This window comes from Neophocaena asiaeorientalis, unplaced genomic scaffold, assembly GCF_003031525.2.
Source record: "Neophocaena asiaeorientalis asiaeorientalis breed wild unplaced genomic scaffold, Neophocaena_asiaeorientalis_V1.1 scaffold144, whole genome shotgun sequence".
Taxonomy (NCBI): Eukaryota; Metazoa; Chordata; class Mammalia; order Artiodactyla; family Phocoenidae; genus Neophocaena; species Neophocaena asiaeorientalis.
Genome location: NW_020175532.1, coordinates 2,609,734 through 2,635,538, shown reverse-complemented (window position 1 = coordinate 2,635,538; position 25,805 = coordinate 2,609,734). Strand labels below are relative to the sequence as shown.

The following is a 25,805-nucleotide window of genomic DNA, read 5'->3' as shown; positions in this document are numbered from 1 at the left end:
TGTTCTCTAATTTTAGACATATTGGCCTTGACAGCATCCCTTAACAAAAAGATCAGCAGCAAGCTCTTAGGTCCCAAATCTGATGTTTCCCACACTAAGAGAAAGGAGTGGGATTCCCTACCGTCTTCTTGTAGACTGACAGATTTATGCAGTCACAAAAAACATTATGGGAGACTGGAACCATATCACTGCCAACTTCCCTCTAATTGCATTACCCTTTATATTTTCAAAGTACGCTAAAGCCCATAATCAAATGCATCCAGAAATGCTGTTTTTGACTAACTAAAAGTTTACTGAAAACTACTACTCTAGGGCAGGAGTCTGCAAACTTTTTCTGTAAAGGGCCAAATAGTAAATATTTTAGGCTTTGAAGGCCATGATGTTTTGGCATAACTACTCAATCTGTTGTTGTAGTGTGAAAGTTATAAGCAAATATGTAAATTAATGGGCATGGTTGTATTTCAATAAAACTTTTTACCAAACAGGCTGGATCTGGCCTGACGCCTATAGTTTGCAGATCTCTGCTCTAGCCTCATAACTAAAGTTATTCAAGGGTGGTACCAGCCCACAACCAATTTATTCAACACATGGTGTTGATCTACCTTAAAAAAAATAACTAACCATTGGCAAAACAGAATTTTGCTTATGATCAAAATCAACCAAAATTTGGAATACATGATCTAGCAATAGGGTATTACACCCCGACCAAAAAAAAAAACAAAAACAAACAAAATCAGTCAATTCTATGTTTAAAGAATCCCATTCCTTGTAAACTGATACAGCCACTATGGAGAACAGTATGGAGGTTCCTTAAAAAACTAAAAATAGAACTACCATACGACCCAGCAATCCCACTACTGGGAATATACCCTGAGAAAACCATAATTCAAAGAGTCACGTACCACAATGTTCGTTGCATCGCTATTTACAATAGCCAGGACATGGAAGCAACCTAAGTGTCCATTGACAGATGAATGGATAAAGAAGATGTGGCACATATATACAATGGAATATTACTCAGCCATAAAAAGAAACGAAATTGAGTTATTTGTAGTGAGGTGGATGGACCTAGAGTCTGTCATACGGAGTGAAGTAAGTCAGAAAGAGAAGAACAAATACTTTATGCCAGCACATATATATGGAATCTAAAAAAAAAAGGTTCTGAAGAACCTAGGGGCAGGACAGGAATAAAGATGCAGATGGAGAGAATGGAGCTGAGGACACAGGGAGGGGGAAGGGTAAGTGGGACAAAGTGAGAGAGTGACATGGACATATATACACTACCAAATGTAAAACCGATAGCTAGTGGGAAGCAGCCACATAGCACAGGGAGATCAGCTCGGTGCTTTGTGACCACCTAGAGGGGTGGGATAGGGAGGGTGGGAGGGAGGGAGATGCAAGAGGGAAGAGATATGGGGATATATGTATATGTATAGCTGATTCACTTTGTTATACAGCAGAAACTGACACACCATTGTAAAGCAATTATACTCCAATAAAGATGTTAAAAAAAAAAAGAATAAAGCAATCTTTGAAAAACAAATGTTTAAAAAAAAAAAAAGAATCCCATTCCTGAGAAAGTGACTGTTCCTAAAAACCTAAGAAGTATGGTAACCATATCTATGGTGTGACTTGTAATTCTTGAAAAATACTACTAATAGTTAATATGTACTGAACTACTCTATCCCAGACACTATACAAAATGCTCTACAAGAATTAACTCATTTAATCCTTACAACTTTGTGATGTAGGTACTGTTATTATTCCCACTTTACAGATGGGAAAACTGAGGGCCAGATGAATAATTTGGCCAAGATCATAGGGCTAGTAGGTGAAAGAGGTAGGATTCAAACTCATGCATTCCTGCTCCTGTATCTGTGATCTTAATCACTACTCTTAAGACAGCAAGAGGAAAAGGAAGGCCAGTCAGTGCTTAGCCCTGGGAGTTCCACCTCACAGATAGATGGTTGGACCTCTTTGTGGATTAGCAAATATTTACTGACTTTTAATCATGTGTTGGCATGCCTAGTGTTTTACATATATTATTTAATCCTACTCACAGTGCTATATGGGAGGAGCTATTACCCTATTTTAACAAAAACCATGGTTTAGGGAGGTTATGCATTGTGTAAGGACTAACCTAGTAAGTGATGAAGCTGCCTACGCTGGCTCTGTTGGGATGACCATTCTGAAAATAAGATGATCCCTTTCTGAACACCTATTTGTAGGAGGTTCATGTTACTGAAGAGGGAAGAAGACCACATTCTAGACCAGAAGGCGCCAGGTGTTCTCTATGACACAGGGCTGTGTATGTGACAGAGGCCTTTACTTTCCCAAATGAGATCTGTACCACAGGGTTACATAGAATTCAGTTTCCTTCCTCCTCCATCAACAGATTGATTCCTACAAATATGGCTTTGACTGTGATTCTGTGTTTAGCCTTTCTTGCTTGTCCAGGCATCGTGCCAAGCTGAGTCCATCAAACTCCCAGAGCTTTTCTGGCATCTGCTCATTGTTCAAAAAGGGATTGTTAGCATACACTTTGGACCATTTCATTCTGCTGGCTTTATGCTCTGAGACCACAGCTATGAGAGCTCTCTCTGGGGGTCTGCCTTGACCTTTACTGTATTTGTCAGGCCTTCCCCACATACAGGGGTTTGCAATTAAGAGACAGCTACTCAACTCATCAGAGATAGTTTGCATCCTACATTCTCTTAGTTGATTTTGGATAGTATTCAAGAGAAGAGAGGAAAATCCTTTTTTTATTCCACCATTTTAAAACCAGAAGTCTAACAGATGCAACTATGACTTTTTTTCCCTATCAAAGTCAAATTAATTCAGTAATTCTATCATTCTCAGCACAGACTTCGGCATGGATTAACTATCCACTGAACATACAGCATATATTCCTTAATTATGTCTAGAATTTTAGCTCCCGTTTTTTAAAGGAAACATCCAAAATAATTAAAAAATAATCATTAGGCAATTTAGTTTGGCGATGTATTTTTACCATATTCGTGATCACTGTTGTTTCTCACATCCTACTCCTTCCCTTTGGGTTCACTTTGCTCCATGTTGAGGTATATCATTTAGTAGCTCTTTCAGCAAGGGTGGAGGAGGAAGCAAATAATCTTTGCCTGTCTGAAAATAATCTGTTTCTCTCTCACTTCTAAATTATAGTCTAGCTGGGTATGGAATTCTAGATTGACAGTTATTTCTGGAAATTAATTTATTGACTTCTGGCATCTCTTAGCGCCAGTAACAGCCATCATTTTTTCCTTCCACCGTAGGAAACTTTTTAGTATCTTTGAAGGTTTTCTCTTTGTCCTCAGTGTTTTACTCCTTCATTATGTTTTTGTCTAGGTATAGCTTTGTTTAATATTCAAGTGTGGCACTTGGTGGTATTCTCAATCTGAGTCTTCAATTCTGGAAAAGTTTTAGCCCATATTTTTTGGAATACTGCTTTCTCACCATTCTGATAGACTCATCTTCAGAAACTCCTATGAGATGAATGGTAGAGCCTCTTCTATCTTCCATGCACACCTGCCCCTCTATATTCTTCATCTCTCTGAGCTGCATTATGGGTGAATTTGTCATTTTCTAATTCATTAATTTTTTAACTGTGGCCAATCTAGAGTTTATTCTAACAACTCAGTGTATTTCAGACTACATTTTTTCATTTTCAGAATTCTCTCCTTCCCACTACCTCATTTTTTCATTGAGTTTGGTATTGTTTTGTAATATCTGATTTTTTCCTAATTCCTTTATCTTTTGAGTATCATAAGCATATTTATTTTAAAGTCATTTTCAAATTGCTGTTTTTTTCATTTCATTTGGAGTAAATTCCCTTTTTTTTTTTTGATTTCTCATATATTGTAAAATTTTGGTTAGTACATTCTTCCTGAGTGGGGAATTTAAATTTCTTCCCCCTTCTCCTCACCACCTTGGTCTGTTCTCCCCTATGTGTAGTTTTATTGATTCTGGTACTGGCCCCTAAGACAACTGGGACTTAAGGTGATGGTCTGAGGCTCCTGTCCTGGGTGCTATTCTGGATACTGCAGAGCCAGTGCCAAGCCAGTGGGCAGCTGGCTCCAGGTCTTGGGTGGGAGACTACGTCTTCTTTCTGTTGCCTCCCCAGGAATGCAGATTCTTTCTTATAAGCCACTTCCCCACAGAGCAGTTGGTCATGGCTTTTTTGTAGATTCCTTGCTTGGGCAGAGAAGCTGTGGTTCCAAAAAGCAAATGTGGCTCTGGTCTCCTGCTTTGCATGGGGTACTTTTAGTCACTGTTACAGCATGGAATTCAAACTACCTCTTTCCAGACTTGCAGCCCAGCAGGCAAGCAGCTTCATTCCTACTAACTGCTTTGTGATTCTGTTACGTTGCTGGTTTATGCATACTTAACCTTTTTCCTGAAAGTGATTATTTCTTTTTAATTTCCTCTATTTTGTATGTGGTGGTGCTGAAGGAGCCTTAAAATGTGAATTCACATCAAACTGCACCAAGAGTCAATTTTTAAAACATTCATTTTTATCAATATAACAATCCAAAAATTCTACAATGTTCAGCAGTGATAATACTTATTTTTCCATTTGTTCTCACCAGCAAACAAAGAACAAGCTGATTATATCCTACTGATAGATTCTCTTATTTACCTAGGCCTGGCTAATTGAAAGTAGATGGACCCAAATGATGAATTTCAATTTACCTTTTTTTTTTAAAAAAAATATTTATTTATTTATTTGGCTGTGCTGGGTCTTAGTTGCGGCATGTGGGAACTTCATTGCCATGTGTGGGATCTTTGTTGCAGCATGTGGGATCTTCTAGGTGTGGCATGCGAACTCTTTAGTTGCGGCATGCGTGTGGGATCTAGTTCCCTGACCAGGGTTCAAACCCGGGCCCCCTGCATTGGGAGCACGGAGTCTTAACCACTGGGCCACCAGGGAAGTCGCCTCAATTTCCATTTCTTAACAGAAAAAAAAAAAAGGGTTGAGAAGCAGTAGTAACTCACTGGTCCTGTTGATTTTTATCTGTATTAGAACTTAAAATTTCTGCAGCTTTTAACCTAATCTTAATCAGAAAGAAATCCAGCTATTTGTACTTGTGTTTACTCAGCTTTTAAAGGATGAAGCTGAGAAGTATAATAGTCCAAAAGACGGAAGGCTTAATTTTGGAATTTTCTTAATCAGCATTGAAGAAAGCTTTAACACATTCTTCCAAGTCTTTTATTTCCCAAAACAAGATACATACATAATCTATTTTCAAAGGCTGCCTTACCTAGGACTCCATCTTAATTTCCTGTGCATGTTGCTGGCCTAGAAGTGTTTATTATGCACAAGAGTTGAATATAAATGTACCATACTTTATATAACATATGTATTCCTGAAAGTTTATGTATATCTTATATTTCAACAAATAATATTGCATTTTCTTTTTTAAGTATAATATGATTTCAAAGATGTGTTCCTAGAGGAAAAGAAAATAGATCTGAAACACCATAAGAAAGGGCAGCATTAGGAAAGTGAACTTAATCAAACACTTGACTGGAAAATAACTTAACAGTGATAAAGCAATGAATGCTATAATTCAAATGTTATCCTGAAAACACAGTATTGACCAATGTCAAGAACTATACTAATTGCTGATGAAATGAGAATAGAATCTCATTTTGTTGGAGGAACACTTGGAACTTTTAGACAAAAACATGCATCAGTGATACCTTTGAAGAGTTTCTCTACTTTTCTCTAACGGGAAAGGCGGAAAGGTAGGTTTTAGGAATAGACAGGTTCAAATCTTGATTTTCCTTTATTATCTATGTGACTTTAGGCATGTTAAGTAACGTTAGGAGACCCTGTTTCTTCACCTGTAAATGGGGATAACAATGATGACTTTTTTGGATTAATGTGAACTAAAAGAATTGTCTGCCATATAGTAGGAACTCCATACGGTGACTATCAGTGTTATCACCATTAGCTGGCTTTTTTTCCTAGAAGAAAAATGCAAATACAAATACATATGACTGTACCTCTACTGTATCTGATGTAAGGGACACTTTGAAAGCTATATATCTCTGTATTTCTACTCCCTCCTCTGTGTCTGACTGGAATTCAGATTCTATTCAGAATAGGAGGGAAGGAAGGACAATAGCAAGAAGGCAGAATTTAAAGAAAAAAATAGTTCTATTAATATAATTATTAATTATAACAGCTACCACTACGTTCCACAGTACTCCCTATATACCATGCTAAATGCTCATACATGCCCTTATTTAAAATCTTATAACAACCCTATGGAATAAGCATTATTATTCCGTTTAAGAAGAGGAAATCAAGCTTACAGTTTAAGTAACTTGTCCACAGACAGTAAATGACAGATCAGAAATTCAAACCCAGATCTGTGCAAAGTCTTTTTCTTTTTAGTGTCTAACATACCATACTGGGAAGACAGGGTGTAAGAAACAACACCACAGGGAAAGAAGCACACACCCTAAGCAATACAGAAAACTGTTGAATTAATATTCGAATTGCATTTCAGGGGCTCATGTTAGATCACTTCTAAATGTATGCTGAATTAAAGAGCTAAATCCAACCAGCCAATGTGAACTTGTCTGATGAGTATGTGTTAAATATATTTGACCTTGACATTTTATATCAAAGCTGAAGAGGGACTGTCAGTCTCAAGAGGAATACCACCAAGGTATTTACAAGTAGGGCATTAGGATCATTTTCTGAGGATGCAGGAAGGGAAATACGAAGGAAAAGGATGACTTTTAACAAAACCAAATGGCCTACAACATCTTCATCATCAAAAACTTTAAATACTAAGACTTCCTAGGAACTTGTAAAGAACCTGTGTAATTATTAAGGAAAATCAATTCCTTACGTGAAGAGAAAGGTACAAATATCCCAGTTGGTAAAGCAAGGAACTACTGGATAATCTAGCACATAGCAAGACCTTTCAGCTACTTAAGTACTAGGCTTTCCTAAAAAGTTTAGGTGTTTCTAAATGTCTTAAATTATAATAGATTAGTACAAGTAATACAGTCTATAGGTAGTATTTAAAAGTATATCTTATGAAAGGAAAATAATTAAATGTAGGACAGTATTATACAATCGTGTACATTATAGCTCTTAGAAAAATGCTATCGTAGGCAGAACACCAGCTTCTCAAAGATGCCCACATCCTAATTCCTGTAACCCGTGAATATGTTACCTTACATGGTAAGAGGGACTTTGCAGCTGTGCTTAAGGGTCTTCAGATGGTAAGATTATCCTGAATTACCTGTGTCGACCCAATATAACCACAAGGGTCTTTATAAGAGGGAGGCAGGAGTGTAAAAGCCAAAGAGAGAGATTTGAAGTTGCTACACTGGGGACTCTGAAGATGGAGAAACAGGCCACACACCATGGAATACAAGCAGCCTCTAGAAGGTGGAAAAGGCATGGAAGCAAATTCTTCCCTACAGCCTCCAGAAGGAACGCTGCCTGAAGACCCACTCCAGACTTCTGACCTCCAGAACTAGAAGATAATAAATTTGTGTTGTTTTAAGCCACTAAGTTTGTAATAATTTTGTACAGCATCACTAGGAAACTAACACAAATGGCCAAGATGGTAAACATACTGTGGATAGAAAAAATATATTTTAACTCTAAGATGAACAATTCGCTTTTAAATGATGTAAACCTTTAAACAATTAGAATATTTTCTGTCTTATTCAAGTTTGAAAGTCAAAAGCTTAAGGAAGATACACAAGGATTGTATACTGACACCATAAAGACTTTCTTAAAATTACAAGTGTTTTTTCTCTCCTTCACCTGGTGTCTAAGAAACCTAACATTACTAGAACCCAACCATCAGGACAGGCTTTTGGCTTTTATCACAGATGTGTGAATCTACTCTGACCTTGTGAAAAACATCTTTTTTTCCCCTCTGTAAGTCTCAACCTCTTATAATGGGAACTGGAAAGATGATCAATAAAATCAACCAACTGTGAAAATAGGTCCATAGGATGGATGGAGTGAAACACTGATAGTGGGAATAATATATAATAGTATACATAATCACAAGGAGATTAGATCTGGTGCAATATTTATATGTGAAGCATGGAATGCTCCTTTTACCCATCATACTCTGTCCTGTTTAATTCTCTGGGTTATAAGGGACTTGAAGCTGATCCTGACCAGAATGTTCTCGATCAGGTTCAATGAGGGGAATAGTGATTCCACTTGAAAGTTCTTTTCTATAGGGCATAGCATTATGAGTGATTATGACAATTTAGATTTTCTCAAAGTGTAAATAATCAGCTTCTGCTTAGGTATCTAAACTCAGAAATACTCCGAGTCATTCCCACTACTGTCTTTTTGGCATGGACTATGAATTTAAATAAAAGAAAAACAAATAGTTGCTTTCCCACTAACAGCATCCACTAAGTTTAAAAGGCACAATTTAACCACTCAAAAGTTAGACAAAGTAAACAAATCCCTAGGCCAATGAAGACTTGTCCTCATTCTTTTCCTAAAACATGTATTTTACCTCAACATAATGACATACTTTATTGCCTTCCTGTCACCCAAGTCTTGCAGTTGAAGTGTTTATGCTGAAGGTGCTCTCACAGTTAGAAAATACTGAAGACATTCTTCCCCTTTCATAGGTGGGACCCACTGAATGGTAAATGGAACCTATAGTAGCATCACCTTTGGATGTTATTTGAAGCTAGAACAAAACCCAAATCAAACCAACCAACCAAAAGCTAAGCCAGGGTTATCTTCCATGTTCATTTACCTGACAATGAGAGGAGGCTACAGATGGTCAGTACGATGTATAAAAAGATAAGCCAAAGCTTGTAGGCAAGCTACAGGGTGTGACAAGGGATCCTTGTTAGACCAGTCACTCCCATTACTGAGAAAACCATCAGACTGGTCAGACAGGAGGCTAAATATATATATATATTTTAAGATGTTGGGGGTAGGAGTTTATTAATTAATTAATTTTTGCTGTGTTGGGTCTTCGTTTCTGTGCGAGGGCTTTCTCTAGTTGTGGCAAGCGGGAGCCACTCTTCATCGCGGTGCGCGGGCCTCTCACTGCCGTGGCCTCTCTTGTTGCGGAGCACAGGCTCCAGACGCACAGGCTCAGTAGTTGTGGCTCACGGGCCTAGTTGCTCCGCAGCATGTGGGATCCTCCCAGACCAGGGCTCGAACCCTTGTCCCCTGCATTGGCAGGCAGATTCTCAACCACTACTCCACCAGGAAGCCCAGGAGGCTAAATTTTTAAAGTGGCAGCTGCTTCTAGTTCTTGAGACCCTAGAACTTCTTACTCTTTCTCCATAAATGAGAGCCTCTGGTCTGTTGGTGTCCCCAAGAGTCAATGGCAGGCTCCTTTCACTGCTCTTGCAGGAAACTAACTCCTCAAAACCAAGACAAAGACATTCAGACTCAGGACTGAGCTTTCCTCCCTGTGCAAAAGTAAGCAGGAATCTCATGTTTGGTAACAAAAGAGCTTTAGTGGAATTGCTATACTTATTAATACTTTAATTCACATTTCACAGCATTTTTCTGTGTAGAATAGCCACAATAAGACATGAATACTCTCACTTCTTCTAATTGTCCTTCTTTAGCAGTCTGTCTCATGCTTTTCTCTGTTTGTATCTTTGAACGGCTAACCTAACATCATGCCTGGGAGATTTCCATCTCAATGTATCTTAAAGTCCTAATAATTGGCCACCATAAAGTTTATTTATCTACATAACAATAAACATATTATGTTTTCCATATTGGTTGTGGTAGCTAGAAACTGGGATGCCCATGAAGGTTGCCAGATAAAATATAGGACACTCGATAAAATCTGAACTTTAGACAAACAATGGATAATTTTTTAGTTGTCTCAGATATTGCATGGAATATACTTATTCTAAAAAATTATCCATTGTTATCTAAAATTCAAATTTAACTGTGCATCTTCTAATTTTGCTTCCTCAATTTGACCATCCTAATGCTCTTGCTTCTTGCAGACACCTAATAAACCCAACCCTGGGTAGGCATATTGCAAATAGAAGGGTGAAAAATGTTTGGTCTTAGAAATCTGAAGTCTCCACATTCAGATTTATATCAATGTCCAAATTTGAAATAACTACTTATGATGAATTTAGCAGCTCAGTCTTACTTTGATGATCAGATACAAGGCTGAAATTTTTAAAAGCCTAGGATATAATGGGAGAAAAAAGGCCATTTCATTGACTCCTTCACTAAAGGTTTCAGAAATCTCATATTCCTGGGTGGTTTCTCAGCTACTATGCACAAGTTCCTTACCTCTGTTCCAGGGAAGGAATAGGACTATGGCCTTCCACCCTGAAGATGATCTGTTCTGCTGTCCAAACGGTGTGTGCTCTGAGTGGGTTCCCCCAGAAGTGGGAATGAATTTGACAAACCACTGAATGACCATTTTTAGAACCAGTTACTGTTCTTGTGAATTTACAGCTTCTCTTCACTAAAATTCCAAGTCATTTTAGTTCTTGATGCTTCTGTGTTACAGCAGACCAACAACTTTTAAATGCCAATGACGGAGTTTTTATTGGTCTATGTGAACTAAGAAAGATAAGAACCAGATGTAAGTTTTTCATAAAGGTAAATGTTTCCAATTTAAGGACTAGCCCTTATGTCCTTTGTATCTTTTAGTATTAAAGTAAACTTTCTTTTGTGAAACTGGTGATGCTGGATATGAAGCTTTTTTTTTAACATCTTACATAGAAAACTGGTTGGCAAACTTGTCTCCCAAATTCTTTTAAAAGTTGTATTTGTCTCTAAATCTAGAAGTATGGGAATCATGCAGCATGCCTTTTATGTCTGTTTTGGAAATACCACTTCCCGTCTAACAATATTAAACAATTTTACCTCTGATCCATGTGTCTCCTTTTGGGGCTGTGTAACGAGAACTGGACTCAAAGAAATATTCTAGCTTGAAGATACGCTGGTGGTAAAAAAACATTTCTATTCTCTTATAAAGTTCAGAAAACATGTTTTAGGTTTTTTCTTTCCTACAAGAAGATCTGAATTATGCGCCCTGATCTCTGGCACAGTGTCACTCAATACATTTTAAACATTGTTGTTTTGGTAAAGGCAGCAGTAACACATGCATTCTATAAATGTCAAACATAAAATGCGACACATTCAGCATTCTATAAACCAGGCAAACAACTCAGCATTCCAGACGTCTGAAATGTCTATAACATAGCTCAGCTCCTTCCCACTTGGAACAACGAAATTACTAATTTTTTTTTTTTGCAATTCTTATGGCCAACGTGGATTAGGAAAGTTTAAGAATATTTTCTTACTCCTTTCATAAGAAAGGGCTTTTGACAAATATCCTAGAAGAAATCATGTAATATTATGAATAGGCATATAGTAATTTTTAATAGGATATTCAGACGTGTACTGGCACTTTGCAAAAATCCCATCTGACTGAATATTTTAAAATTCCTTTTAATCCCCACACCATTCCTTCAAGGTATACGTTGCTATCCATGATACAGAGAGGCTGAGTGTAAGTTAAGCAGCTTGGAGAAGGTTACAGAGCTAACGAGTGATGCCATCAGAAACAGGGGTAAGTGAATCTAGTCTGTGCTCTTTTCACTTTATCAAGTTGTGCAATTATGTGTTCTGGTTGGTTCTGAAAGTAGAAATGGCTCTCGTCTACTGCAGATTGTTTAACCATGGGAAAGACAAAATATGTTCATGATCCTTGCCATGCCAATAAATGATACCTCAGAAGTCCCCTTTATGTAGCTTTGGTTTGGTTCAAGATTTTGGTGGAGAGAGATGATTCACAAAGCGCTTAATGCACAAAGTCACTCTGGCTCAAGACAACTAACCATAACCCACCAGCTGTTCCACAGCATGCATTTCTATGTGGCTTACAGCCAATGAACAATGAAAAAGAGAAAATCACATCTGTGACCCAATTTTTCTTTAGTTACTAGTCATTTATATCACGCATAGAACTGGATGGGACCTAAGGAACTAGTCCTTGGTTACTTCAATTTTCTTACTGAAAATAAAAGCATCTGCTTTTAATTCATCTTCTGGGAGTAAGATGAAGTATTGAATAGACTATCAGAAAATATGAGAAAGCACACAAAATGCCCAACGTAACGATTGCTAATGTCATCCTAAATTTTAAACGTACATACATAAAAGATTCAGATCAAGAAACACCTCATAGCTTCTGCTACAATGTCCTGCTCCGAAGAACGCTCAGCCAGTGTCAGATGGTTGTCAGTACTTTGTGTAGCACAGTATCTATCAAACTTGTGTTTGACGTAGCAGTTACACTGGTGGGACTCCAATAACCAAAGCAAAAAAATCCCCCAGACTGGGCTTTTCCAATTGTATAGTTTAAATATTTATACCATTATTTTTATTGATGCATAATTTTTGGTTTCTATTCTTAATTTCTTACTCTCCCCAAAAAGTTTCTATAAAGCAAGTCTTAAATAAAATATCACGCTGTCTAGGAAAGGATGGTATGGGCTGCCATGAAGAGGACGGAGTGATGAGACAGTGGTGGGTAAGTCTGCATGTGTATACAATATCATTAACAGACATCTAGAGAGAACTTTCAAACAGAATTTTTAATTTGAGCCTCATAAATACCTTGTTAAATTGGAGTTATCTCCTCTTCTGCTTGGCTGAATCAATACAAGGAAAAGAAGACCTGTGCTTATTGAGGGAACTTGGAAGTCCTGGTCCCCACTGAATGGATGGGGAATAGGTGAGAGGCCTTGACCGAGGTACTAGCTCCAGCCCTTATTTAGCTGTGGGACCTCAGGCAAGCTCCTCATAAACCACTTTCCATGTTTGTATCATGGTACAGGATAACTGAAGTTTGCTACTTTGTTATTTCCTCAAGGGTAACAAAAACTCACCGGAGGAACTATGACATGGATTCCTCTAGATCTAAAGAACTATTAGAAACACTTCCTGACCCTCTCATAACAGTGAATCAGCTAAGCAGCCTGGCCTGCCCCTCATCTACATGTCATCAAGAAGCAACAATATGGTGGTTTTAATACGATTTAACTTGGTATGTGAATTATAATCACTAGCGTATGTCTGCACGCATCCCCGAGTATGTTGAAGTTTGAGTGGTAGGGGCAAAATTACACGTGAATTTATTCTTGAGAAATAAGCAACTCTTTGTAATGTGCCTGTGGTTGGAGCATGTGTACGAGGGTGAAGTTCACATCCCACAAAGCCATTATTCAGTGACAGAAAACATTAAAACACGAGGAAGAACTGTAAAACTTATGGCAAATGTTATAGATTGTACTAGAGCACTACATTAATATATTTGGATTAAAAACCATATCGATCACTTTTTTTTTGTAAGAGCCCTGTTAGGATGCGTACACGTGCTCTTTGTGTCATCGATCTGTTACCTCACCTTACACGTGCCCATGCCTGGGACACTCACAAGGTGAAATGTTCGCACACCTTGCCCAGGGATACGCCCCTTCGTTGTTTGGGAGAAAAGTACCATACAAAGTCACAGTCTGAATCCTGAGATTCTGTACCACCCCAGGGGAATCCAAAGTAAAGCAATCTGGTTCTTCTTTAGCATACCAATCAGCAGGGGCAAATGAGGGCCAGCCTGCTATGAAGCAGACATCAGAGACATCTGTGTCCCTGGAATTCTAAAAGAGCTCAGAAGTCTGGGCTTTATACCATCATCTGAAGGTCTGCACATAGACAGACAATGCTTAAGAAATACCCTTTGATGATGATAAAAATACATGGCACTGCAAAATAGCCTGTTTCGTGAAAAAACAATCTGCCATGTTCCAAATTCTGAATATAGATAACATTGAAACGAAACTGTCTAGATTAACTGTTGCAGTTAAGAGAGAACTCATTTCATCCTGCCCTTGTGTGTCTGTCAACTGTTAACCATCCCTTAAAATGCAGCTCAGCCATCACCTTGGTGTATCATATTGTTTCATATCTGTTTACATCTGATGTCCCTCCAGGAACATAAGTAAAGTTGGCAAAGGTGTCTACTTGGTTGTTGGATGTCGGCAGGTAGCTCAGTACCTGTCAGACAGATGGTGCTGAGTAAATGCTCATGGAACCAAGTGGGCCTCAAACAATGTAGGTGGGGCACCCCTAAAGGATGACCCGCATAGAACAGATGAAAGAGTGAGAGGTAATTGAATGAGGTAGCCAAGGGTGTTTGGACTCAGAATTCAAGGAAAATGCTAGGACATGCTTCAGGTTAAACAGAACCTTGCCTTGAGGAATAAATTACTTTCTTTGTGTGCAAATAATTTACCGCGCTCACTAAAGAAGAAAATAGGTTTCAAAGCATTTATTTTGTGGTTCTAACACAGAAGTTGCCAACACCATTCAAGATTTCCTTAGTTCACAGAATTAGGCGTAAAAATAATAGGCCGACAGTAATCACTACAGAAGGTCAGTGTAAATAAAACAGCAATGGGGAACTATGAGGGATTTGCTCACATTTTGTCAAGAAGCATGAAGAGAGCAAAACAAAGTCCCCCTTGGGACCTTGACTTAATATGACAGGTCCATTATAAGTAAACTGATGCTACCACTTGGGGCAGACCATGTTGCTCTCTTGAAAGCAAGTCTCTCTTCTAGAGTCTGAAGTTTTCTACATGTGTGATTAACTCCTTCAAGGCATCTTTGTAGTACAAATGTGTTATCACACATATAACAGTATATCATTTATATCATCATCTCTGCTTACTATAGACAGAAAAAAACTACCATCTTAGAAAAAGTAAATATGACCTATGTGAACCCAAGCCTTCACCTTCAGGGCCCTGTCGCTCCTGATGCTGTGTGATATTCCAGGAGCCAGACGCTCCACACCTCTCCCTTCCTTCTCTGCAGGCTACTTGGTAGCTTAGGGACCCAGCAAGTGAATAATGGCTTTGTATTTCTAAAGGTGACTGACCTTGAATGAATTACGAGAGAGGTAGGGTGGAGGTCAGGAATGACCAAGGCTTGAGGACAAAGTCCTTCAACCATCCAGAGAAGAGAAGATGGCTGAAAAGATGCTGACTAAGGCAGAAGAAACCAACGCTTTCCGCTTCACACCTGCTTAGAGCATCCCGCTGTCTTTCAATTTATGGGGGTTTTCACAACTGTAGACTTTGGCCACGTCTCCTGGATCCTGTAACCAGCACCAGAAGATCAAAGCTCCCCAGTCTATCCTCGGGAGATAAAGAAATATCCTGTTTGGAGGACAGAATTTCAAACAATCCAAAGAATTTATTTCTGTGTAACTGACTTTCCCCAAGAAGAAAAACCTGGCCATACGGAATATACACAATCAATAAATATAAGAGAAGAACTTCATGAAACTGTAGAAGCTTAAATGATAATCCTATTTGAATTGGTATTAAAGAAACTATGGGGGACTTCGCTGGTGGCGCAGTGGTTAAGAATCCGCCTGCCAAGGCAAGGGGCACGGGTTCGAGCCCTGGTCCAGGAAGATCCCACATGCCACGGAGCAACTAAGCCTGTGCGCCAAACTACTGAGCCTGTGCTCTGGAGCCCACGAGCCACAACGACTGAGCCCACGTGCCACAACTACTGAAGCCCGCGCGCCTAGAGCCTGTGCTCTGCAATAAGAGAAGCCGCCGCGATGAGAAGCCTGCGCACCGCAACGAAGAGTAGCCCCCGCTCGCCGCAACTAGAGAAAGCCTGCACGCAGCAATGAAGACCCACTGCAGCCAAAAATAAATAAAAAAAATAAAAAAAATAAAAAAGAAACTATGGTTCAGTGGGAATCAGACGGATTTGTCCTTCAAAAGTCCTTCAAAATCACTTGCCTTCAGTTTTCCCAATGACGGGGGTTAGATCAGAAACAAAATATCTAAGAGGTCTGGTGAGTGGCCAGGGCTCCAGCATCTTCCCCATTGACTAAAATAGCCTCACTTTCATCTCTTTAATATATTGAAATTCTCATGAACAAAAACAAAGAAAAAACAAAAAGCAAAATGATTTTAAAGGTCTTGGATGATTCCATCATATTATCTTAATCATATACCTCAATAAAAGTAGGAAAAGAGTTAAAACTGCTCATAATCTCTGGCCCTCTCCTCTTAGCTCCTTTTTTTAATACCTAGGAATGTGCTGGCTAAAATATATCCCAAAATTCCTGCACAACTCCAGGGGGCACCATTCATACCAAAGACAATATCAATGATGTTCCCTGGAGCGTGCCACTCAGTGACCCCAAAAACGATGGTTTTAGAGTGGTGAGGGCCTGTGTTTGAATCTCAGCCCTGCCACTTGAGGACAAAGGCTACACGATCCTTGGCAAGCTGTTTAATTACCCCTCTGATCCTATTTCCTTCTCAGTAAAATGGAGATAATAAATTGTATTTCCAAAGGCTGCTGTAAAAACTAAATGAGGTAACGTATGTACAGAACCTGATGGAGGACAGCACACCAACAGGAGCATCAGTTCTCTAAAATTACAAAATCTATCACATTTCACAGCATGGAAAACCATTTGTGTCTAGCACTTATGGCCCATACCGTAAGGACAAACCAAAAGATCTTGTGAAATTTGGAATAGATCTCATTTGCTGAAGATGGGGTAGGTACCCTAAAAGTTAAAGGGGTCAGAATGTAGTGACCTGAAAACTACACAATTTTTTTAAGTCTCCGAATTGTGATAACTGGCAGAAAGGAAGACTAATCAACATGCTAATTAACTAGGGTGTGTTGGTACAACTGTTATCAAGGATAGGCGACTGTTTAAATAAGACAGGCTGTACTCATTAAGGATGTCTGTGGTGCCAACAAATTACAATGTGTCTAATTCCAACTTTTTTGCCTTCCCTGGGAATCTAGAGCTGGGCAATATTTAACAGCACTAAATCTTTTATTTGATTCTTAAATTAAGAAGTGACTAACCTACGCAATAAAGCTATAACTTATGAATTACAGATTCTCAAACGACAGACCTGACAGATTGTAGATGTCATCTAGTCTAACCCCCATATGGTACACCAGGGAAAACTGAGGTCTAAGGAAGATGAGAGACACATCTCAGGTCACAGAGGGCAGAGCCAATGCTGGCACTTGGTCTCATTAACTTCTTATCTTTTTCACTACGGGAGATCAATCTTTAGTTTTACGCACTATGCATACCAACAATTTAACTATGGATATATAGCTTCTCGTCTCAACTCAGCATAATCTGGGGTTCATAGGGCAGTGGAAGACATCGAAAGACTGGGCCAATGACAGAAGCAGCTGGGTGGGAACGTGTGGAAAGGTCTGAGGATATTCGAGAGGGTAATGCATATGGAAAGGCTGTTAGGGACCTGCCAGGCTGGGGTTTGGGTAGTGGCAATTAGGGTCTATTAAGGGACCAAACATAGAATGATTCTCCACATCGAGGACGTAACAAAGTGACTAGCTCATAGTAGGTACTTAGTACTAACATGTTGTGTGGGTGGATGATGAGCTAAGAGTGAGGAATGAAAAGGCCTGTTCTGAGAGAAGAAATGAGAGCTTCCGAGACAACAGGGAAGAGGGCTACCTAGCGCCGTCCCTTAGGGGAGAGTTCCCAGAGCTCTCCCTAACCTTCGCAGGAAGGGGGCGGCTTGTTTCCCTCATGGGGACGGAGGAGTGAGTCTGTGCCCCCTTGCTTCCGCCTCATATTTCCACTCTGAGGAAATGCAGTCATCCCCATGGAACCGCCTCTGCTTCTGATGCCCTCTGCTCCCAGGATGGAACCTGGAGAAGTGGAGTGCTCGAGAGAAAGTCTGTCTCCAAGAGCAACAGAAATTTCAAATGCACATGTCACACTGTTTTTTTAGAAGAGACTCTGCTTAGGGGCCAGCCGGGCAAGCTACTGACCGTACTGATACTGATGGGGGAAACGTTTCATAGCAGGAACTTAAGATCAAGAAACAAATGTGATTCTAGGATACCAGAGAAGATCCTAAGGAAGAATGAGGGAAAGCTGGGGTTGCCTGGTCAATTTTCCATTCCCTGAAAATGTGACCATCTGTGGTCCTCAGCCTGGGTGCTTTAACCTTCGGCCAAGTCTGTTAAGGCTGGATTTTCAAAGCAGGATCCATTTGAACAACACTAGTGGCACAGACATGATAGAGTCTCATTATGGTTTCCAAACAGTAAGAGGTTTGTGTCTGATAGTTCCTTTCCTTTCAACATCTATGTCTAATATTTTTTTCACTTTTGTACCATAGGATGTAGTCACTTTGAAGAAAGTATGCACTCATCACCTCGTATTTCTCTAGGACCAAACAGAGAAGTGGTAACACAAGAGTCTTTATCAGCATCTAAGAGAGGCCTTTCAAGGTTCATATGATGTGAGCAACTTCCTACTGAAGAGGCACACTGACACTTCAGTGGCAAATAATGAAGTATTGACAGCATTTTCTCCCACAATACCTAGCAGACTAATGGCAGAATGAGAGTGTGCGTAGCAGCTGTTGGGACAGAACAATGGATTCTGCCTCATGTTCGTATGAAAGATAGATACAGCCCAAGGGGAAGGTGTACTGTCTCTATTGTGACCTTCACTTACATTGGATTAAGACAAAGTTGGTACATTTTTAAAAAGATGCTTTCAAAACCAGGAGAACAGGTCAGTGAAAAGACCAATAATATACACACTCTTCCTCAACTCCCATAGTGACTGGCAAGGCTTTATATTTTTAGCACAGTTTCAAGTCTCTAAAAAGAAATGCCACCTAAAAGAAATGTGCTAAGCACCCTCTAAGTGTTTCTCATTAACTTGCCAATGCTGGGACTCGTTCCTTAAGGCTGGCTTACAGCACTCATCCTACTTCAGCTCTGTCTGCCATTCAAGGAATAAATGTGAGACTAGGTGCTATTTGAAAGAAAGGGACTGTATCTGTAGGAACGGTCATATCAATATTTGTAAAATATCTTGAGAAATACTAGGAAAAAGCAACCCAGGAGAGTGTTCTGCGATGAAATGGTAGGGAAGAAACCAAACGGAAAGGTTTTTCTAATAAAGGGACAGGTTTGTTCTCATCGTACAAAGAATCTTAGCTAAGGAGTTAATTCCTTTTAAAAGATCAGCTTTTGGATAAGAGTGAAAACATACCACTGTGTCTAGATTAGCATACGATGAACTCCCGGAGTGGTCCTCACGCGGTCCAGCTCTGAGCGTCTGGATTCTTTTTTTCTGGTCTTTAATTACGCTGCTGAACACCTAACTGTATGTAAAAGTGCGTCTAAGGAAACAGAATGAGTAAAGTCACACAAACGCCCACTCACCTCCCATGATTTTGGACTGGCAGTTAATAAACTCTGGCTTCCTGTCCGTGAGGTAGCGCTGGCAGGTGTGGTGGAGGATCTGGAAGAAGGTGCATTTTTCTGAGGCCGTGCTGGCTACCCACTGGTCAAAAGCATTTTCAAACAACAAATCAAACTCCGCAGAATCCTGGAAAAGACAGTGAAATAACGACTGATCTCAAGCTATAAAAACTGCTGCTTCCAGTTCACCACGTTAAGAGACTCATAAAGGCTAAAACACCTTTCAAAGACTTTTGTCCTAATCACAAGACTCATCTTTACTAGCACCTAGGTGCACAGAGAGTATACCTTTCTCTCTCTATCAAGCAGACCTCAAATCTCATGGCATTTTTAGATGTCCCCAGGAAGTTAAGAGCACAGAAGTCCCTTTAGCTTAACTGCATAGCAACTTGTGTCAGAATTCAGACTATGCGTTGCCTTCGCAATTACTCGAGAAAGGATTCCTTTAGGTTCTTGGCACTGAACGGTATTAATCTTGTCCCTCACCTTTGGCAGGGAAAGATTACCCCTTACTATTTTAGTATATAGCTACATTTTACATTTTCTTTTCCCTCATTATTGATGTATTTTATGGTGAGTGTGTGAGCAAACGGAATTTACTTGGAATACATAACTCTACCATGGAATGATTCTCTTATTAAATCCAATGGAATCCTAATACATCATTTTTAAGGGGCAGTTCATTTATTTGATTTTTGGTAAATGAACCTCATCACTGGTGGCATTAGGAGATGAATGGAGCTTCGATGAACACGGTTTTTCATATTGATAATCACAGATGTGATTATCTGAACTCTGCTCTTTGCACTTGGCTGATAAACATATTACTGGAGTAGCACTTCTTCAATATTCATCCCCTTAGGTGCCTCCATCAAACATGATGAAAAGATTTATAATTTCCCGTAAGAAGGGCACAGGAATCCAAAAGTCTTAGCCACATAACTGAAATAGAGCAATAGTCTTGTTAAAAATGACTCAGACAACCATCACCCTGCCAAGGTCAATGAGAGAGTCACTGTGTGAAAAGAACACCTTCGCTCAGCACTGGACAGTTCACTCACCCGATTAGGATCGATGCCATTAACCTGGCGAAGCTGCTCAAGCATCCACTGTGATCTCCGCACGAACGACGTGGAGCCTTCAAACTGTTTGACCTTCGTAATGGATGCCTGTGTGGGTTTCTTGTTTGTCACTGCCAAGAAAAGACCAATCAGATTAGTGGGTGTGCAGGGTGGTTTGGGTCCTCATTCAGTGGTGTGTCTATCTTATACCTACATACATATGTGCAATGAGAGAGCGAGAGAAAAGCTGATGTATCTGTTGTGTGTATAGAGAGAGATAAATATACATATGTGTGTATGTACATGTGTATGTGTATGAGTACAGAGGGGAGGAAGAGGGGGGAGGAAGAGGGGGGAGGGAGGGAAGGAGGGAGGGAGAGGGAGAGATAAGTACAGAGAGAAAGAGAAAATGAATGAATATGTGTACCTTTAGTAAGAGGTGAACTCAAAAGAAATAGAAATTATAACGTGCACCCTCAAGCAGTTACAATATAATTTTAATTGTAAGGGCAGCTTCATTTATGCCCTCATCCACTCACATTGAACACGACAGGAATAATTAACACCAGGCTCCTCTAATGGAGGCTACAAATGCACAATGATGTCTAGCAGGGAAAGCAGCATATGGGGCTGACAGGCATCAGGTAGGGGTAGTTAGGAAAGGCTGCATTTTAAAGGCAGTGCAGGTTACCGGTTCCCCTAGGGAGCTGCAATGCATATTTCTAATGTTACAGTCCAGTGTAAATATTCCAGGCTTTAGTGAGAAGATAAGAAGTAATACTTCACTCAAAAAAAAAAAAACAAAAAACCCAACTATTTGGCTTTAAAATATAGTCAGTTTGTATCCAGTTTGCATCTGATTATAACCCCTGCCGCTCTCCACATATGAATTCCTGAGGTCACCACAACTGTAGGGCCAGGACAGTTCCTCCTCCTGGCCTTAGTCAGTTCTCCCTTCCATGCTGAGGATGGACCTTGTCACCTCTCGGACAGAGGTCAAGTACCAGCCACCAGGAGAGAGTCACTCTGAATATTTCTCTGTCTGCTTACTTCCATGATTAAGTATTTTAAAAGGGTTTTCCTAAAAGCTCCTCCTGAGCTCTGCCTGTAAGAATTGTAAGTTTAAATAGAAACGATGCTCTTAAAGGAGCCAGGAAAAGTAGAAAGCATTCCTTGTAATGAATGCAATCCTAGTAAGACTGTACATCACTGCTACATTCTTTCTTAGTTTCAAATAAGCCCACAGACCCCACACTTGCAAATAACCATGCAAATGCTCAACAGATGGCAAAAAGAATCCTTGCGGGACGAAGGACAGAAAACACCTATTCCAGTCATGATGGGTGGTAAGAAGGCTCTCCTTCACACATACCGGAGTTTTATCACAGCTTCAGTGTCTGGGGTCCTGAAAGCAGTGACCAAGGGGGGAAAGAAATGTGGGCACCCTGCCTTTAGGGTTGGTAAGAACTCTACGGTACAGGACTGGGCTGTTTTTAGGATCTCAGTACAATCTTCTCCCTTTGTTCCTAACCAGAATTTAGCAAACATTTTTTAAAAATTTCAAATACTGCTTAGGTTTACTGTCCATTATTCAGTTATATTTGGCTAGAAGCTTATGAACATTTCACACCAATTACATTTACTTTCACGGTTAAAAAGTCATCATCCCCTTAACACCCACGATCAAGGAAATGTTATAGTCTTCCATTCACAAATGGCCTGTCTAGCCTACAGCTCCATGTATAAGTCTGCTTAAGTCCCATTAGGAACAACCATTCCCTTCACTAAATTCACACAATATTACCAGTCTGCCAGGGCTGTCTGTCCACTTAATTTAATTCATTTATTTTATGTGTCTATATGACACAAAGGGAAGCTCTAATAGGTTTCTCTGATAGTCATGCCCTGCCTGCTCTGCTGTTTTAATGTCAAGGGAAACAACACACCTGGAATATATGTGGGTCCTAAAATGTGCTTAAACGATTAAAGAATGCTTTTCAATAACAGGAAAACATGGGTTCCTGTATTAGACACACACCCCTAAACACACAAAAGAGGATTTCCTCCTTTGTTTATGTAAATCACACGACATTTAGGCATCCTGGGAAACATGAAGGCTTTCCTTCTGACTTCAGTTAACTCATATTTTTATCTCTGGTCCATTTATTTCCAACTAGTTTATAGCATTATAAAAGTTCAAACATAAAGCAAGATTGTTGTAATTATTGGCATGTTTGAGACTGACACTTTTAGGAAGGCAAGTTCCACTGGAAGTTTGTCACTGAAATGAGAAGGGCAGGAACTCCACCCACCCAACAAATGCCCCACGGATTTGTTCAGTAGCAATCGCACTGCAGAGTGGTCATTTTTAACGGAGGCAGTTACAACTTCATCCATTCCTGACTTTTTTCCCTCTATTACGTTATTGCTTGCCCAGTTCTTGGAATCTGATAGTTTTCCTGGGCACTGAGCCCGGTTTGGTTTTAATTTTTGTTTATTGTTATTATCTCCAACATCCCAGTTTCTATTTTGAAGCAGGTGCCTTAAAATGATATTATTATATACACATTACATAGAATTAAATAAAGACTTTCCCCTGCTGAGGTCAAAACAGTTGTACAATCACACCACTGCCAGACTTTGAGTTCTGTGCTAGAAGGAGCCGTGTTTTAACCCCTTCCTCTTTTGGTGTTTTTAGGATCCATAGCTATTAAAAATAAGTCAGTCAGTCAGATTCCAGATGTCTAGTGAAAAACAGCAATTTACCTTCTCCTTCCCAAGGAAAGCTAACTGATAGCACACGCTGGAAAATGCAACCAAATGATCTGAATCAGTAATATCATAGTGCTGTATGTCCAACTACCCCCATATGGTAGAGTCCATATTCATTACTTTGAATAACTTTAAAGGCGAGATAATCAGGGCATTTCTGTCATGCCTTGATCATTCATGAGGAAAAGGTAAATATATAGGCATTCAAAGGGGATATGATATTCCCAGGTAATACTGCAGACCACCCAGAATCAGCCTGATCCCCTGGTTTTCCACTCAGACCCGCACATCGAAATCACCCGGGAGTTTTACAACCAAAACACCAAACACTGTCAATCAGAATCCCTGGGGGTGTGGCCCTGGCATCCATATTTTAAATCGCTCCCGTTGACTCTGAGGCACTTTGACTGTTGAGAGCCACTGAATTATGTATTTAGTCATTTAACAAATATTTATGGCATATTTGTTAGATGGAAGATACAGAAGGAAGTTTTATGGCAATTCAGATATTGAGTAAAAAGTGGTTCTGAATCAAGAACTTTGGTGGGGAGGAGCTAAGAATGATGCAACAGAGTATGAAAGCATAACAGGATGAATGACATAGGAGTCATCTGAGGTGTGTAGGTGGGGGTGCTTTAAGGACCAAGGTAGAGTTGGGGGAAGTCAGGGAGGTTTCATGAAGCAGCCACATTCCAGGAATTATAACATTAGCCCTCACCTGGACATCTGTGATTTTCCCCAAACCGGCTTTCTGACCAGCTTGGCTATTCAAACTGAAATACATAAGACTAAACCATCTTTTAAAAACTCCTTGCCAAAGAAATCTTGAGAAAGAAGAACAAAGCTGGAGGTGACATGCTTCGGTAAGTCAAGTTTTGGGGTTATCCAAGCCTAATGCTTTTCACTTACTCCTGGAACCCACAGCTTTCTATGGTGGCATCAGAGGAAGACAGAAGCATGGGGCAAACCGAATCCAGGTCCTTCTGCTGTCAGTTCTGACAAAAAGAATGTAGTTTTCACGGCTGCATGCCTTCTCTTCAGCCTTCATGTAGACTTATCTACATCTCAGCTGTAGTTAAGAAGCAGTCTTAGGAACTCTTATGTCTAGAATATCATTACCATCATTACTCAAGTGGTGTAACATCTCTTTTTCATGAACTAATGGCGTAAAGAGTTCTTTTAAAAAATGGTCCAGGGGCTTTCGTGGTGGCACAGTGGTTGGGAGTCCGCCTGCCGATGCAGGGGACGCGGGTTCGTGCCCCGGTCCGGGAAGATCCCACATGCCGCGGAGCGGCTGGGCCCGTGAGCCATGGCCGCTGGGCCTGCGCGTCCGGAGCCTGTGCTCCGCAACGGGAGAGGCCACAACAGCGAGAGGCCTGCGTACTGCAAAAAATAAAAATAAAAAACGGTCCAGCCATGAAACACTGTACAGAAATAAGACACTTAACCATAGTCAAAGAGTGGAGATCACCAGCCTTGCTTTTGCCCAGTGAGAAAATTCTATTTAATCAAACCAGGGAAGCCAGCCAATAGTACAGTACCATCTAGTCGATCAAACCTGGTCTTGTATCAAGTTAGGAATTGGTGGAGGAGGGGACAAAGGCTGTTATCAGAAAGGAAAGACAGAAATGCAAGTTACTTGCATGTGATGCCAAATGGCAGAAAAACACATATTCTGCCAGGGATTAAGAGGCTGATCCTCCATTTCAAGGTCCAAAGCTTGTGAGACTGCTTTTTTTTTAAAGTCACTCTTTCCTCTACAATCTCATTATTCAGAGTATCATTTCTCAATCGTCCCAAACAGGAAAATCAATTTTGCCCAAATACAAAACATCTAGTCTCAGTCCTAAGACATTATTTTAAAGAAAACAAATAATCAGCATTTAAAGAAAACGACTCACAACCTCTACCATCTCACTTTTCATAGATATATTTTCACTAACACAAACATTTCTTCACACATTAAAGTCAAACTGAATCATCTTATAACTTTATGTGGTCATTTCTTATTAAAAAAAAAGATGAAGAACAAATTGTATCTACAATATAATTTGAGGTCAAGGCTAGGCAGCTAAAACGTAGAATTTACCATACCTATGTACCTAAGATACCTAAAAATGTCTGTCATCATGCTTAGCTCTCTCCTGATCTCGTAGCTGAGTGAAAGTCAGCATTCTGTGGTGTGACTTAGCCCTCTGCTCTGCTGGAGTCTAACGGCCAGACGTTTTGATTTCAATAAGACTGTTGATGAGAAATAAACAATTCGGAGCAAGGAAAAAAAGTGATGTCCACATAGAATCTCATCAGGGCTGCTCTCTGGCTGTGTCGGAGGTGACAGACATAAAGGAAAAAAAAAAAAATCCTCTGAGATGTGATTCAGGAAGTAAAAGCAAGATTGAGCATGGGTGCTGGGTGCTGATGTGGTACAGAGATGGGCTAAGAGGACAAGGTGAGAAATGATTACTTGGAACTGTTTTTCTTAATGCTCTTCCCAAACCCTAATGTATGCTAATTCCAGGTGGATTTCACAGTAGCTATGGAGAAATAAATTTCAAGTCTGAGGCTGCATCAGTAATTTTATGCAGTGAGATGGCTGAATGTTTACAAAGCTTAGAAGCAAAAGTATCTAG

The 25,805-nt window shown here is 39.9% G+C and overlaps 1 protein-coding gene across 1 annotated transcript in view; it reads right to left on the bottom strand.

The window, feature by feature from the left end:
• The window catches only part of STXBP6 (syntaxin binding protein 6), a 265,295-nt gene that overhangs the window by 37,952 nt on the left and 201,538 nt on the right, over positions 1 to 25,805 (bottom strand). Inside the window, exons 3-4 of the mRNA XM_024769184.1 lie at positions 20,404 to 20,534; positions 19,304 to 19,469 (exon numbers count right to left, since the gene is read on the bottom strand). Of these exons, the coding sequence (XP_024624952.1) occupies positions 19,304 to 19,469; positions 20,404 to 20,534 (297 nt within the window). The remainder of the gene's footprint in view (positions 1 to 19,303; positions 19,470 to 20,403; positions 20,535 to 25,805) is intronic.